This window comes from Alexandromys fortis, unplaced genomic scaffold (genome assembly GCF_014885135.2).
Source record: "Alexandromys fortis isolate MF-2015 unplaced genomic scaffold, M_Fortis_MF-2015_v1.1 scaffold_217, whole genome shotgun sequence".
In the NCBI taxonomy this organism is placed as follows: domain Eukaryota; kingdom Metazoa; phylum Chordata; class Mammalia; order Rodentia; family Cricetidae; genus Alexandromys; species Alexandromys fortis.
The window spans coordinates 1,155,298-1,169,898 of NW_026068098.1; the positions used below are offsets into that span (position 1 = coordinate 1,155,298).

General features: G+C 37.1%; 1 protein-coding gene across 9 annotated transcripts in view; it reads right to left on the bottom strand.

Moving 5' to 3' along the window:
• Nucleotides 1–14,601, bottom strand: part of Kmt2c (lysine methyltransferase 2C) — a 239,931-nt gene that overhangs the window by 103,002 nt on the left and 122,328 nt on the right. For all 9 annotated transcript variants that reach the window (XM_050123724.1, XM_050123718.1, XM_050123725.1 and 6 more), the window contains exons 8-9: nucleotides 11,467–11,638; nucleotides 8,750–8,864 (exon numbers count right to left, since the gene is read on the bottom strand). In XM_050123724.1, coding sequence (XP_049979681.1) covers nucleotides 8,750–8,864; nucleotides 11,467–11,638 — 287 coding nt within the window. The remainder of the gene's footprint in view (nucleotides 1–8,749; nucleotides 8,865–11,466; nucleotides 11,639–14,601) is intronic.

Here is a 14,601-nt window from a genome sequence, read left to right on the forward strand (position 1 = left end):
CTCAGTGTTTGGTACAGCAACATGCACAAGTCAAAACTAAACTGCCTCAGAGGCAGTAATCTTACTTTTAAGAATTTATGTGACAATTTCTAACATACACACACACAAAGTTACACACTTCTGGAGCATCTGTAATGTGAAACCCTGGAAACCACCTGAATAATACAATATTCAATAACCACCTGGAAAATACAAGACATTGGTTAAATGAACTATAGCACCAAAGCTGTGGAAATGCCTTTTTAAAAATCTCTATGAATTTATATAATTTCCATGTTAAAAACACTTCTATAAACTGATAGGAAGAATTTCCAGTTTATTTTCCATAAAAATAATATACAAAAGATTATTTATAATATGCTTTTAGTGTAAGAGGGGGAAAATAAAAAACCTGAAAAACAATGAAGTTAGTTACTTACAAGAGATTAGGAGAACCAGTGTACAAGTTCTAAGAAGAAAATAGTGACAGTTCTCTCAGTAGACACTTCATAAAACTTTCGACTATAGAAAGTATGTTAAAATCCTATATATTATATTTTTAAAAAATATGAAAAGAAATGGAATAAAACCCAAACAAACTCATTTTAATTGAGTGACTGGATGAAAGCATCTATGATCTGGAATTCATAATTCATACCATGAAAGAAAAGTTTGTAAAGAAAAAGGCAAAAAATTCAGCAGGATGAATCAGAAATAGACATTCAGGATCAGCATTCCCCATTACATATATGTATAAGTATATGTATACTAGTAATCATGAATTCTGTCTGTCTCTCCTTCCTAACTTCATCTGCTCAGCACACATTGCACCAGTCAGGTGATTTATTGAAGTAGAACAATTCCAGGACTGGGGCAGGAGAGATGTTAAGACAAGTTTAATATGTATGTGATGAAGTATTCGAACATGAGAGCCTAACACATAGCAGACAGTTTGAAGAATCAATCCATGAGAGTTTGAACACAAAAATAATTACATAAAATATGTCATCAAAAATAGGAATTCATGAATTAATCTCTGTAATAACTTTTTAAGTTGTTTTCATGTTTACTGTGTATGTGTTTGCCAGGGCACATGTATAGAGGTTAAAAGACAACCGGCAGGATTCACTCCACTCCTGCTAGATTAAACTCATCAGGCTTGGCAAGAAGGTCCTTTACTCTCTGAGGCATCTCGCTGCCTTCATAAATAAATCATTTTAATATGTGAAAGAGACGGTCCTGGTGAGCAGAGCTGAACAATGAACGTGAAGGAGATATATGGGCCGGGACGAGGGTGACGGGGGTGATGGGATGGGATGAAAACTCACTTGAGTTATGACATAATGACATACAGCAAAGATTAGAAGACTGCCTTGCTCTGTGCTAGTGGGTAAAGACCTCTTCTAGACTAGAACCCCCTAAATGGAACACCTCCTTGCCATACACAATGAGCCTTCTAATGTTATATACAAGAACAGATTATAGCCAAAGACTACAGAGAAATAATTTAAAAAAAAATAGTATCAGAAGTTGTTCATCTTACAAATGGCTCAAAGGATAAACCTTCCAACTGAAATCTCTGTGGTAGCAACGAGGGTGTGCATTGCAGTGGCAGAGTGTTTGTCTGGTGTGCGAGCCCCCAGATTCAATTCCCAGCAATGAGAAAAATACCACGGCAGCTAAGCTGGTACTGGTTTTATGCTGAGTATCATGTGGACTCTTTAAAAACCAATATCCCTATGAGGTAACTCAACAGTATAAAGACAGAGTTAAGGAAGTCAAACTACTTGCCTTCAAACAACAGTTTGAAAAGGTATGCATTCAACAGTACCATATGTAAATGACATGATAGAGAAGGATGCCAGAATATGATAGGGATAAAATCAGGGAGAAGAAGACAAAAGAAAAGTCAAAGAACACCTTGAGAAAGATATAAGATACCACAGAAAATTACTAAGATAATAAAAGCAACAACAAAGAACATAATGATTTGGTAGCAAAAAAAAAAAAAGGCAAAAACAAAAAAACAAAGATTATCTAGCTGTTACTAAGTCTAAAGAGAAAATAAAGAGCTATTTTCTTTATAACAAACATTTATATTCTAAATGGTATAAACAAAACATGGTTAAATATTTAAAAATCAAACAATAAAAATAGATCTTCACTTATGTAAATGGACTTCGATACAATCCCAATAACCAAAATGTTTTAGTTATAAACTAAGTAAACAGTACAGAATTACTATCAGATCCTGGAAACAAATCATCTTAAGAACTATCAAAAATAAAGATCTCAAAGCTCTCGAGCAGAAAAAAAAAATCAAATTTTCATTTAAAATATAAATAAATGAATGAATGAATGAATGGCTGGGTGGTCAGGCACACGGTTGGGGGGGGGGGTCCACAGAGGGTTATACTACAGAAAATATTCTCCCTTCCCAGTTTAATGTGGGTTCTAGGGGTTAGCGAAGCAAGTGCCTTTACCCATTGATCCACCTCATAAGCCTTGGGTGGGAGAAAAAAACCTGTTTTAGAATATAAAGTTTATGTCAGGGTGAAAAGAATAGTTCTTTCAGAAAATTTGCGATTTTTTGTTTAAAAAAAGGTAAACAAAGTCTCAAAAACAAAAAAAATTGAAAGTGTCATAAATTTGGGGTTAACAGAAATGATACTAATTTCTTATTCTTAACATGTAGCCCAGGCTAGCCGGGAATTGGTGATTTCTCAGCCTCTTGCACGTATGTTATCACCATGCAAGGTAAGACATGTATTTTAGCAACAAAAATATAACAAGCCTTATGGTTTAATTTAAATCTGGCAAAAAATTCATTATAATCGATCTAAATAGTTAACTACTAACTCATTTTAAATGCACATTTGAATTGGCACAAAAGGCTGCAGAGTAAAAGGATGTTAAAATATAACAATCAGTTGGTGAACAGGATACTATTTCATGTTACTGTGTAAAGGTCCAAAGCGGGTGGGAGTGGGGAACAACTGCACAGGATAGAGTAGTTTTACACTAATAAATAAAACAGTGGCTCAACCTGTTGCTAAGTAAAAGCCAAACATATTTGCTTAGTTAAGAGAGGAAAACACAAGGAGAAACTGGTAGAACCAATAGAAGTGATTAATTTTGTTAATTTTTAAATCTGCTAGTCAAAAAATGAAGAGTTTTGTCTACCAAGAAATTTAATAAACACAATCACAGTTTTATAAATGACTATCACAAGTGTGAAAGCATTTGCTTAAAAACCTACACCATCCCACATGCCTGCAATCCCTGCACTCAGGAGACTATGGTAACCTACAGATTTACCATCAGCACAGTATACACCAAGTTCCAAGCCAGCCAGAACTACAGGGTGAATGCCTGTCCCCCAAACAAAATCCTACATCAATTAAACTGAGTGCAATTAAACTGTAAACACATTTCAGTACATTAGCTCAGGTTTATACACAAAGTTACAAATAGGCTCGGATACAATCAAAGTTATAATCAAAGGTAAGTTTATAGCCTTGAATATTGTTTCCTTCACAAAGGGAAGAAAAAGAATTATGAATTCACCTTTGTATTTCAGAAAGCTGTAAGGCAGGTAGAGAATCAAAGACCAGAGTATAAACACACAAAGCAGTGTGATTTTTCTCCTTAGCTGAATTACCAAGAGAACATGGAATGGCCTCTCATCCAGACAGGAAAGAAACTGGAGCAGAGTCTTTAGCCCACAGGCTCCACCTTCCAGGCAGCCACACCTGAGCACAGTTACTTAAATCTTGCTCTCCAGGTGATGAGCCCTTCTGCCCGCACTCCACCTCTCACTTATCACCATTCCTACTGCCTAATAGGGCTCACTGGGGCCTGCTTGAGAATGCTTGATAGCAAGCAGCCTCCAATGCCAGGTGCCAATCATCCCCAACAAGAGGACACCAGACATAAGGCCCAAGAACCTTCCTTATCAGCACCCTCAGCTTTTCTGAATTAGAAGTGTGAAAAGCACTAGAAAGCAGTTCCAAAGAGTGTAACAGGACATAAGAAGCCTGCTCAAGGCAGTTTGGTTGAAGCATGATTACTAAAAACTCATAGAGAGAAACTGGGGTTCAATCTAAAGATCCGAAAAGCAAAGCAGCCAGCCACTGGCACTTACTTCGACCTCAGTCTGAAATTACGATCCTGCCTCCAGGAAGCTCAGAATGAGGCTATGACTGAGAGTGGTTTCCTCCTGTTTTATAATCCTCTCTAGGGCTGGGATTAAAGGTGGGCACCACTGGGATGAAAGGCGCCCGGTTTCTATGGCAAACTAGTGTGGCTACTGAGAATAAAAGTATGTTATTGCGGCCTAGTCAATAAGGCTGGCCAATGTGGCTGCTTTACTCTCTGAACTTCAGGCAAGCTTTATTTATTAAAATAAAAATGAAATGCCATTGCAACATTTTGTGCCTCCCTTCTTCCACAGACCGTCACTCCCTCTCTCTTATGAAAACTCTTAACTGTTCTGTGGGTTCTGCCACTCTCCCTAGCCTAGCAAAACCACACCCCCAATTCCAAGTGCCACCTTCTCAGATTCACTCCAGGCCTTCAAACATAGGGAAAATGCCAAACACACAGTACACTGGACAATAAAGCTAGGACATAAACCAGAGGCCCTTTGTTTAGTGGGCCAATGGGACAAGAACATGAGGCTGCAGGAAAACCAAAGAAGACAGCTCTATTTAAAAAAAAAAAAATACTAACAAACAAAACAACTAAGAACTGGAACTTTTTCATAAAACTAGGAATCAAAAAAAAAAAACCTAGAAATCATTTTTCACTTGTATCCTCTGCACTAGAAGCTGAGGCAGCAGAAACACTGAGCTACAAAAGGAAGACCCTAGAAAAAGAACAGTGGAGGGAGGGAAAATTAATAAATAAAATGATAATCAAAATGAAAATAAAATTAAATGACTGGTGTCAGGGATGCCACAAGGCAGACTACTGTGCCTGCATTTATTTGCACTAATCCTGGGTGCCATGAAAGATATAAGAACAAAGAGATTTTTTTTAATGGGGGGAGGGGGAATCACAAGAATATGCATCACTAGCCGGGCGGTGGTGGCGCACACCTTTAATCCCAGCACTCGGGAGGCAGAGGCAGGCAGATCTCTGTGAGTTCGAGGCCAGCCTGGTCTACAAGAGCTAGTTCCAGGACAGGATCCAAAACCACAGAGAAACCCTGTCTTGAAAAACCAAAAAAAAAAAAAAAGTTGCATAACATCATAAATGTAGGTCTAGAGGCCCATTTTTTACTTGATCCAGCTAGAGCCCTCCCTTTTCGACTATGGCCTGCTCTTGATGTGGGACTGTGTCCAGAATGCACTCTGGGGTACTTGAAATGAAACAGTGCAGCTCATACAAACAAGATTAAATGATCCCTTGATGGAGCTCACTGTATCTGCAAGGAACCAAATGCCCTGCCTCTAAACAACTAACATCTGCATCTTCAGAAGGTATCCAGTTTGTTTAAAAGAGAAACAGATCAAACAGATATGATTCTATGCATATCGCCTTGATTTGTTCTTGAAAACAGTAGAATATTGCAATTGATACAATGAAACATTAACACTAAATGTTATTTACCTGGCTTATTACCCATGATCTATAGAAAAGGAGTGCCCACTGTTTCAATTATTGGCCTCCCATGGTAGAAAAACATGTTGTGCTTGGGAAATCACCAGAGCATGAAATTGTGTTCTGACATGGCAGCTAACACAAACATGTGCCTATTCAATGCTTGAAATTTGGCTGGCACACATTTCAATTTGGTATGTGCTGTGCGTTTTTTAAAACAAATAAAATGTAAAGAATTGGAAAGAAAGTAAGCTCTCAATTTTACGGTGATTGCTATTTGGTTAAGTGAAAAACAATTTTAATTGTATATTCTTTTCATACAAAAACTTTGTATCAAATTAGTTAAAGTCAAAGACCTGGATCTGAGGACATACCTCCCCATTAAACCTGGTCTTGACAGGTTTGCATCAAATAAAATTTGTTACATTATATTAATTTTTACTCAATTGTGTTTCCTTTATAAGTTCTATTTGGTTTTATTTTTAAATTAATATTACAATAACTGCCAGGTGGTGGTGCATGCTTTTATTCCAGCACTCAGGAGACAGAGGCAGGTGAATGTGAGTTTGAGGCCTGCCTGGTCTTTAAAATGAGTTCAAGTATAGCGAGGGCTAGACAGATAAACTCTATCTTGAAAAACAAAAAGTAAACAAAAAACAAAAAACTGCAATAACTGAAGTAAATGGGGGGGTGACACATGGATGTGTCATACATAATTACTTTAGTCATACATCCTAATGGAAAAAAATATTTCTTAATTATTTTAGGGACAACTAATTGTTACTTCAGGAAGTATAAATAGTGTGATGTCACAGAGACAACACAATCTTTTAAAATAATACCTACATTTTTGAAGAAAGATGAAAACTCCTGTCTACAAATAAGGGAATATTTATCCACTAAGTCTTCAGCAACTATAAAACTAGAATCTATTATTAGCTAGTAAAGATTTCAAAGAAAGAATATGGAGAACTGTAATGACTTACTTGACTGTCTACATAACTTTAAAATCTGTAGTAATTTGTTAGTATCGTCCAAGAAAAATTCGTTTTACTGAGATGAGAATTTAAAGTAAACTTAAGGTATTGTCAATCAACTGACAGAGTTTCTAGACAGTAATAAAAAAAAGGCTTAGTAAATTCCCAAAAAAGTTTAAAGTGACCATCATTGAACAAACCTCTCCAGGTCATAAACATACTAAAGCAGACAAAATAATAACCATAAACACAGTCATGGAATTTTTTTTCCTTAGGAAAACAGAAAAGGGAAAGTCCTAATCTGCCACCTTCAACACAAAGCATATGGCTCTCTCAAAAACAGTAGCAAGAAAAAGAAGGGCCATTCTGCTATCAACAAGCTTGTTACCCAAAAATACACCATCAACATTCACAAGCCCAAACAGAGTGAGTTTCAAGAAATAGGCCCTTTGGACGCTTAAGAAAGAAAAGAAAAAGAAAAAAAATCTGGAAATTTGTCTGAAGGAGATGGAAACTCCAGATGTAAGTATTAACAAGTCCAATAAAGCTGCCTGAGCAAAAAGAATAAGAAACATCCCATGCTGTTTCCATGTACATTTGTCCAGAAAATTTAATAAGATGAAGCCTCAAAAAACAAGCTAACTTCTGTCTCTATTACCATGTTCAAACAGTCAATGTGGGTGAAAACTGCTGAGTATCACACAAATTCATAAAATTAAAAATTAAGGGGGGGCGGGCGGGCGGTGGTGGCGCACGCCTTTAATCCCAGCACTAGGGAGGCAGAGGCAGGCGGATCTCTGTGAGTTTGAGGCCAGCCTGGTCTACAGAGCTAGTTCCAGGACAGGCTCCAAAGCCACAGAGAAACCCTGTCTCGAAAAAAAAGAAAAAAGAAAAAAAAATTAAGGAGGGAGGCATGAAAACAGATGTTCAAAAGTAACCTATCAAATAAAGAAGTCTCAAAATATAAGCAACTAAATAATACAAAAAAAATATTTATAGACCTCATCTAAACCCCCCAAACCAAGACTCTGTTGTAATGGGCATGACTGTACTTTCAGCACGAGGCAGAAGGCTGATGACTTTCAGGACAGCTTGTGCAGATCAAGATTCTATCTCACAGACAGAGAGGGAGACTTAGAAAGCACCTAAATCATAAATATCAGAGTCAGTAGCCACTTATTTTAAATTACCTAACACAGGGTGGTAAGAATCTCAAGACTGCATGACTCTAAGTACTTAGCCCAGGTGCGCAGATGAAGACAACCTAACAGGGGCAGGTACAAAGACTACAGCTGTAGAAGCCCAAGGTAGGTAGTACCCAAAGGAAACACAGTATGTTTTATCTCTCGGCTATAAGTTAATAAATTTTAAAATGTGTTTTCAGTTTCCTCATAAAGAGAATTCTCCTACTTCAGAATGAAACTGGGAATGCTGATGAGCAATATAAAACAAAGTTCTTTCATGAAACATCACACAAAAATTAGTTGAGAAATTCATACCATATTTTAAAAACTGCCAATTTATAAACAACCCAAATGTTTGCCAACAAGTGATTCATTAAAAACAAAAAAAAAAAGGAAAATAAAGGAGTATGCAAGTATGTGTGTCTCTATCTAAAAACAACTACATTGAGTCAAAAAGGCCACCCCCTCCCAAAGAATACAAATTATTTAAATAGAAGCATTCCTACAAACTTCTAAAACATGAACAGTAATCAATAATGAGAAAAGCAAGACTACATGGAGAAAGCCAGAGAAAATGTACATAACCGAGAAAGAATTTCCAAGGAGTACCAGGAATTTTTTCCCAAGTTTTAAAAAAAGGGAGGCTCATTATAATGAAAATGACAATGGCTTCATGGTAAAATGCTATTAAATTAAAGATTTTTGAAAACATGTAGTTTCAGCCAGGTGGTGGTGGTGGCACAAACCTTTAATCCTAGCATTCAGGGGGCAGAGGTAGGCAGGCAGATCTGAATTTGAGCCCAGCCTGGTATAGAAACTGAATTCCAAGACAACCAGGGTTACACAGAGAAACCCAAAGTTTCTACATATAAATCATACATCAAAAATTCAATATGCTGTTTTATAAAGGTGATGATAATAAATGAATTTGAAAAGGAGTATGATTTGTCTGCTCTCTATGCAATATTTAGAGGATATTTAAAAACAAATTAAGAAACCACTTACTTTGCATTTCCAGCCATTGGTTGGTACTGATTTCATAACAGGTTGAAGACAAAAGGTATGATACCCTTTGTCACATGTATCACAGACCAGCATCTTGCTATCTTCTCCCGATTGCCTAAAAAGTGAGCATTATCTTTAAAGGTATGTTGTCACATAAGTATGCATGAAAATAGTCATTATTAAAATTGCACAGACCATAAACCTCAGTGTCTCTTTTGTCTTCGTATAGAATATGAGAATGACAGCCCCTTATGAATACACAAAAGGTTAACGTACTTAAAGCTTTCTACTGCAGTTAACTTGTCTTAGTCATTGTAGATCCCTACAGAGGAGGAGGTGTTACAGCAACAACCTTTCACCATTACTTCTTTAGAAGCACTAATACTCATCTTTCAGGGGAAGCGAGAACTGCTAGCTATGCTGTGTTGAAAGGAAGAAGGAACAGATCCTGACAGGATGATCTGGAAAGACACTGGCGCATAATCAAAGAGGAAGGCTGGGTCTGATATCAGATCTGTCATTTTTATGTATGCTGCGGTTTTCTAACTATGTGACCATCAAATCAAGTTTCAGGTATAAAATGGCAGTGGAAAATCAAAGATTACTATGAGGTTTAAATAAAGTGCTGGGTCAAAAAGCTTAGAACGTCCATAATAGTAAATGCTAAATATTTTAAAGAAAAGAGCTTTAAAAAAAAAAAAAGAGTGTGGAGGAGAGCACCAGGGAAGCCATGAAGATCTGTCCTGCCCAGGACCTCCAATCACCTGGCCTTTTTCCGCCCTTCCCAAGCCCAAGTGTAACATGAAGGGGCCTGCTAGTTGGGGGTTTCTGTCCCGCCCGGTACCCCACAGCTGGCAAGCCCCAAATAAAATCACACATAGGTCTCCATAAATTATAAGCTGGTTGGCCCATTAGCCTCTCACTGGCTAACTCTCACATCTTGATTAACCCATTTTTCTGATCTATGTTAGTCATGTGGCTCAGTACCTTTTTTCAGTGGGGCAGATCACATCCTGCTGCTTCAGTGGTCTGGACAGGAGTGAGAGGAATCAGCTTCCTCCTTCCCAGAATTCTCCTGTTCTCCTTGCATCATTTTCTACTTCCTGACTGGTTTTCCTGCCTATACTTCCTGCCTGGCCAATGATTGACAGAATACAGACAATTCTCCTGCACCACCCAAGCCTCTAAATAAGATGGTTTAATACTCACCACCACACACCACTCCTGCCACCGTAAATAATGATAATGATAATAATAATAATAATAATAATAATAATAATAATAATAATAATAAAGAAAAAGGGTTGGCAAGATGGCTCAATAGGTAAAGGCACTGACTGCAAAGCCCAACTACCTGAGTCCAATCCCTGGAGCCCACATAAAGGTAAAAGGAAAAAACCAACACCACTGAGCTGTCCTCTAATCTATGTGTATGTGCATGCAAATGCAAACACACACACACACACACACACACACACACACGTTCTGCACATGATGCCCACTAATAATAAGTGAAATTCTAGAAACTCAATGAATAAAAAAAGGAAAAAATAATCATGTTATAATTATGAATTACAATTGAAAGCCTTTCTCCAAACACTTTTTTTACACCCAAACTGGGCCCATGCTCTGCAAAATAATGTCTTGACGCTTAGTAACTCATTACTGATTCTCAGATACTAAGAATTAAGACACAAGGAGGGGTGGGAGACTTTAAAAAGAGTTGAAAGAAAAATTATAAATCAAACCTAGGGATAAGTAAATAGCAAGAAGATGTGTCATCAAGGCCTCTGGTTGTTAGTTTAACAAACTCTACAAGTTTTGGGGATATCTTCAATTATATGGATAGACTTGAGGCCATACATCTTTTAAGTTCTCACAACCCTTCTCAAGAATCTAAGTATACATACACATTATCAAATAAATGTTAACTAATATTCTTCCCGAATTTTAGTAAAATATGAAAGCAAATGGTTTGATTGACTTTATGATTCCAAGATACTGATTCTGACTGTTCTCATGAAATAACCAGGAAATCGGACCTACCATGACAACTCTGGGTCTTACTTTCTCCTGATTACAAAAATGGTCTGTTTGCAAGAGTTTGTGCATCAGCGATGATGCAAGCAACATTCTCAAATTGCCATTCTAGCTACACACATGGGTTGAGAGGGAGAATTACAGAAGAGATGGGAGAAATGGTCAAAGGATGAAATACAACAGATTAAAAAAAAATGATAACTCCAAATGCTTAATTTCTACACTATGCTTTAAAAAACTATTCTAAATAGAAGCAATTGTCTTTCAAATGAACATCAACATTTTATCAAAATAGTAGTCAGTAGTAATTGTCCTCCTAAAACAGAAATCCAAACAACACTTATTTAAAGGTTCAAAACTTCAGCTTATTTCTGCAGTTACAGCGTCATTATGCTAATAAATCTCTTCCCAACGTCTCTCAAACTAAGTTTTGTTTTTCTAATCTTTATTTAAAAAAATAATATCATTTATTAACAAACTGTAAGCATGGTAAGTTCCATTTAGATATATTTCAAAATAACATAAGCGTTAGTAAATGTCTAGTAGTATGGGGCATGGTGAAATTAGTGTGGCTATTGCTTGTAATATAATTTTTATCATATTTCAAAAATCTTTAATATTTAACAAGGTCTCACTAAAACTCAATACAAACCCTTGAGCTGAAATTAGAAACTTACTTGCAGTTCTGGCACACTTTGCACTCAGGACACTGCCAACCCGCACGTTTTAATGGAGTAACAGCTATATCCAGGCACATCCCATGGTAGTGCTGACCACACGTAGTACAAAAGAATTGATCTAAGAGATCTCCTGGGCTGTCACACACTGCACAGTTTGCATCTTCCTTTGCTATAATTAACAGCAAAACAATGAAATTGTTGTGTTATGAGTAAATAGTTTTCTTAACAGTTTAAAAATCACTTGAAGGGAATTTACATAGAAATCTGACATTTGAAGCTACCCAAATATACCAAGTCAGAATAAGGTTTCACTTAAAACACTGTAGTGTATTTAATATAAATTTAACCATATGAAATTAAATCGTGTAACTTTGCAAATATTTCTGCTTGTAACTACTTGAGATCATACGCAGTTCTTATTTAATTTTATACTTTTAATACCAATGGCAATGCTGGTCATTTGGTTGACATTCAGTACATGTATTAGAAAGAACCAAGGGGCTGGAGGATTGGGGAATCAACAGAGACATTAAAATAAATATTTTATTCATATTAAATACTTGAAAACTTAAAACCAAATAATACAAAATTAGGATGTTAATATCAATTAGATTAATGTTTCTTAACTAAAAACAGACTACTTCAGTCCACATTTAAAAAGAATTAAAAGAGAGCTAACAGTTCATTTACTATTTAAAACAAAAAATAAATGTATGAATAAATTATGGTTTTCCCAATATACAATAAAACCTAAACAAGTTACAATGTAGAAAGAGAAACAAATACTTTAAAAGCACACCAATAATAATGATGTGAATATGCCTTTGTAAGAAATTTAAGAGAGCAATGTTTTCTTTTTGTTCCATCCATCCTAATTCATTCTGGCTAAATGCACTTTCTACCGTATTTGAATGTCAAGTATCTTGAAACTGAGTAGCAATATCCTTTGCTTACATCAGAAGTCAAGAACATTGTCCTAAGAAATAAAGGAGATATCTTGATTGAGGGAGCCATTATGGAGCCAGCAAGAAACCTGGCACTAGAGAAATTCCCAGGAATCCACAAGGATGACCCCAGCTAAGACCCTAAGCAATTGTGAACAGGGTTTCTAAACTGGCCTTGCCCTGTAATCTGATTGATGACTATCTTAAATGTCATTTTACACCTTTTTTATCCAGCAACTGATGGAAGCAGATGCAGAGATCCACAGCAAAGTGCTGGGCTGAGCTCCCAGAGTCCAATCGAAGAGAAGAAGGAGTGGCAATATGAGCAAAGGAGTCAAGACCATGATGGGGGTACCCACTGAAACAGCTTATGCAACCTAATGGGAACTCACTGATTCAGGCCTAACAGTGGGTAAACCAGCATGGACAAAAACTAGGTCCTCTGCATGTGGATGGCAGCTGTATGGCTGGGGTAGACTGCGGGGCCACGGGCAGTAAGCCCAGAATTTATCCCTAATGCTTGTATTGGCTATCTAGAACCCATTATTTATGCAGGATACCTTGTGCAACCTAGCTATAGCTTTGATCCTGCTTCAAAGCAATGTGCTAGACTTTGTTGACTCCCCATGGGAAGCCTTACCCTCTTTGAGGAATGAATGAAAGTGGGGGGAAAGGGGAAGGGAAGTGAGACTGAGGAGGGGAGGGAGTAGGAACTGGGATTGGTATGTAAAATAAGAAAATACTCCTTTTCTTCAAAGGATTAATTTTTAATTAATTAATTAAAGTTAATTATTTTTTAATTAATTTTTAAAAAGACATTTTCTTGCCAAGGACTATATAGTAAATAGGTTTTGTAAGAAATAAATAGATAAATAATTAAATTTTAGAAAAGAGAGAGAACATTGTTCTGCCAAGGACTATATAGTAAATAGGTTTTGTAAGCCAAAGCAGTGCCTGTAATACAGACTTAAAGTTTTTTATTTACAGTTTTTTACATTATACATTATATACACATTATATGTACATTATATGTACATTATATATACATTATATATACATTATATATACATTATATAATGTAAGCATTATACCTAGCTTGAAGCAAATATAAAAGGTCCGAAGATTTAAATAGCAGACTGCACCCGGCATAAAGTCTAGCTACACAATCACCTCGTACCTGAGGTTACCAATAACCACATGAAATACAACAGCTACTTTTTAGACTGTGCCTTGTTGACATCTAAAAAAAAATTTCCCCTAGGTTCCCTTTAGAATTGTGTGGGGAACTGCATCTTTATAACCACTTTGAATACTGACTACCCTAGAATCTATCTTGACCTTTGCTTATAAACTCAACATTTCCCCCTGTAGTTGTATAAACTCCTTCAATGTTCATAAAATGCTGATACTCAAAGCTGGGCAGTGGTTGGCTCATGTCTTTAAACCCAGCACTTGATGGGGAGGGGGCTTAGATACAGGCATATCTATGTGAGTTTGAGGGCAGCCTACTTCCAGGAAAGCCAGGACTACAGAGAAACCCTGCCAGGGGGAAGGGAGGGCACAATATTCTAAAAATTGCATTATCAACTCTAGACTTGTTTCAAAAGCCTCAACCTGCGGAACCGGACGCGCACGGCGGGCGCTGCAGCGGCCGGGACAGGCGGGTACTGACACAGTGGCGGACAACGCAGGCAACAGGGACCAGGACAACACCAAGAGCAGATCACCCCAGGACAATTAAATCAAAGAGGTAGGCCTTTGGTTGGCGAGGTCCCGGGCAAACAGGGAACCTGGTTCTTTTCCTGAAGACCCATCTGAGGGGTGAGAGGGATCTTGGCCCCTGGCACGAGCCAGGAAACAGAACGAGGGAATTTTGCAAGAGGAGCCTCTGGTCAGCAGGGAAACCTGATCTGGTTTTAAAAGACCAATTAGAGATCATCAATAGGAGGAGATGGGCAGGCGCCAAGGCAAAAATTCTCCCAATAAGCTGAAAAACAACATGAAAGCACCAGAACCCAATGATCTTACAACAGAAGGACTTGAACACCCTAACACAGAAGAAGTGGAAAAAATCGACTTTATGAAAGCAATAGAGTCCCTTAAACAATATGTAAAAAACACCTTTATAGAAATGGATGAGAAGTATAACAAAAAGTTTGAAGAATTGAGTAAATACGTACATGAGACC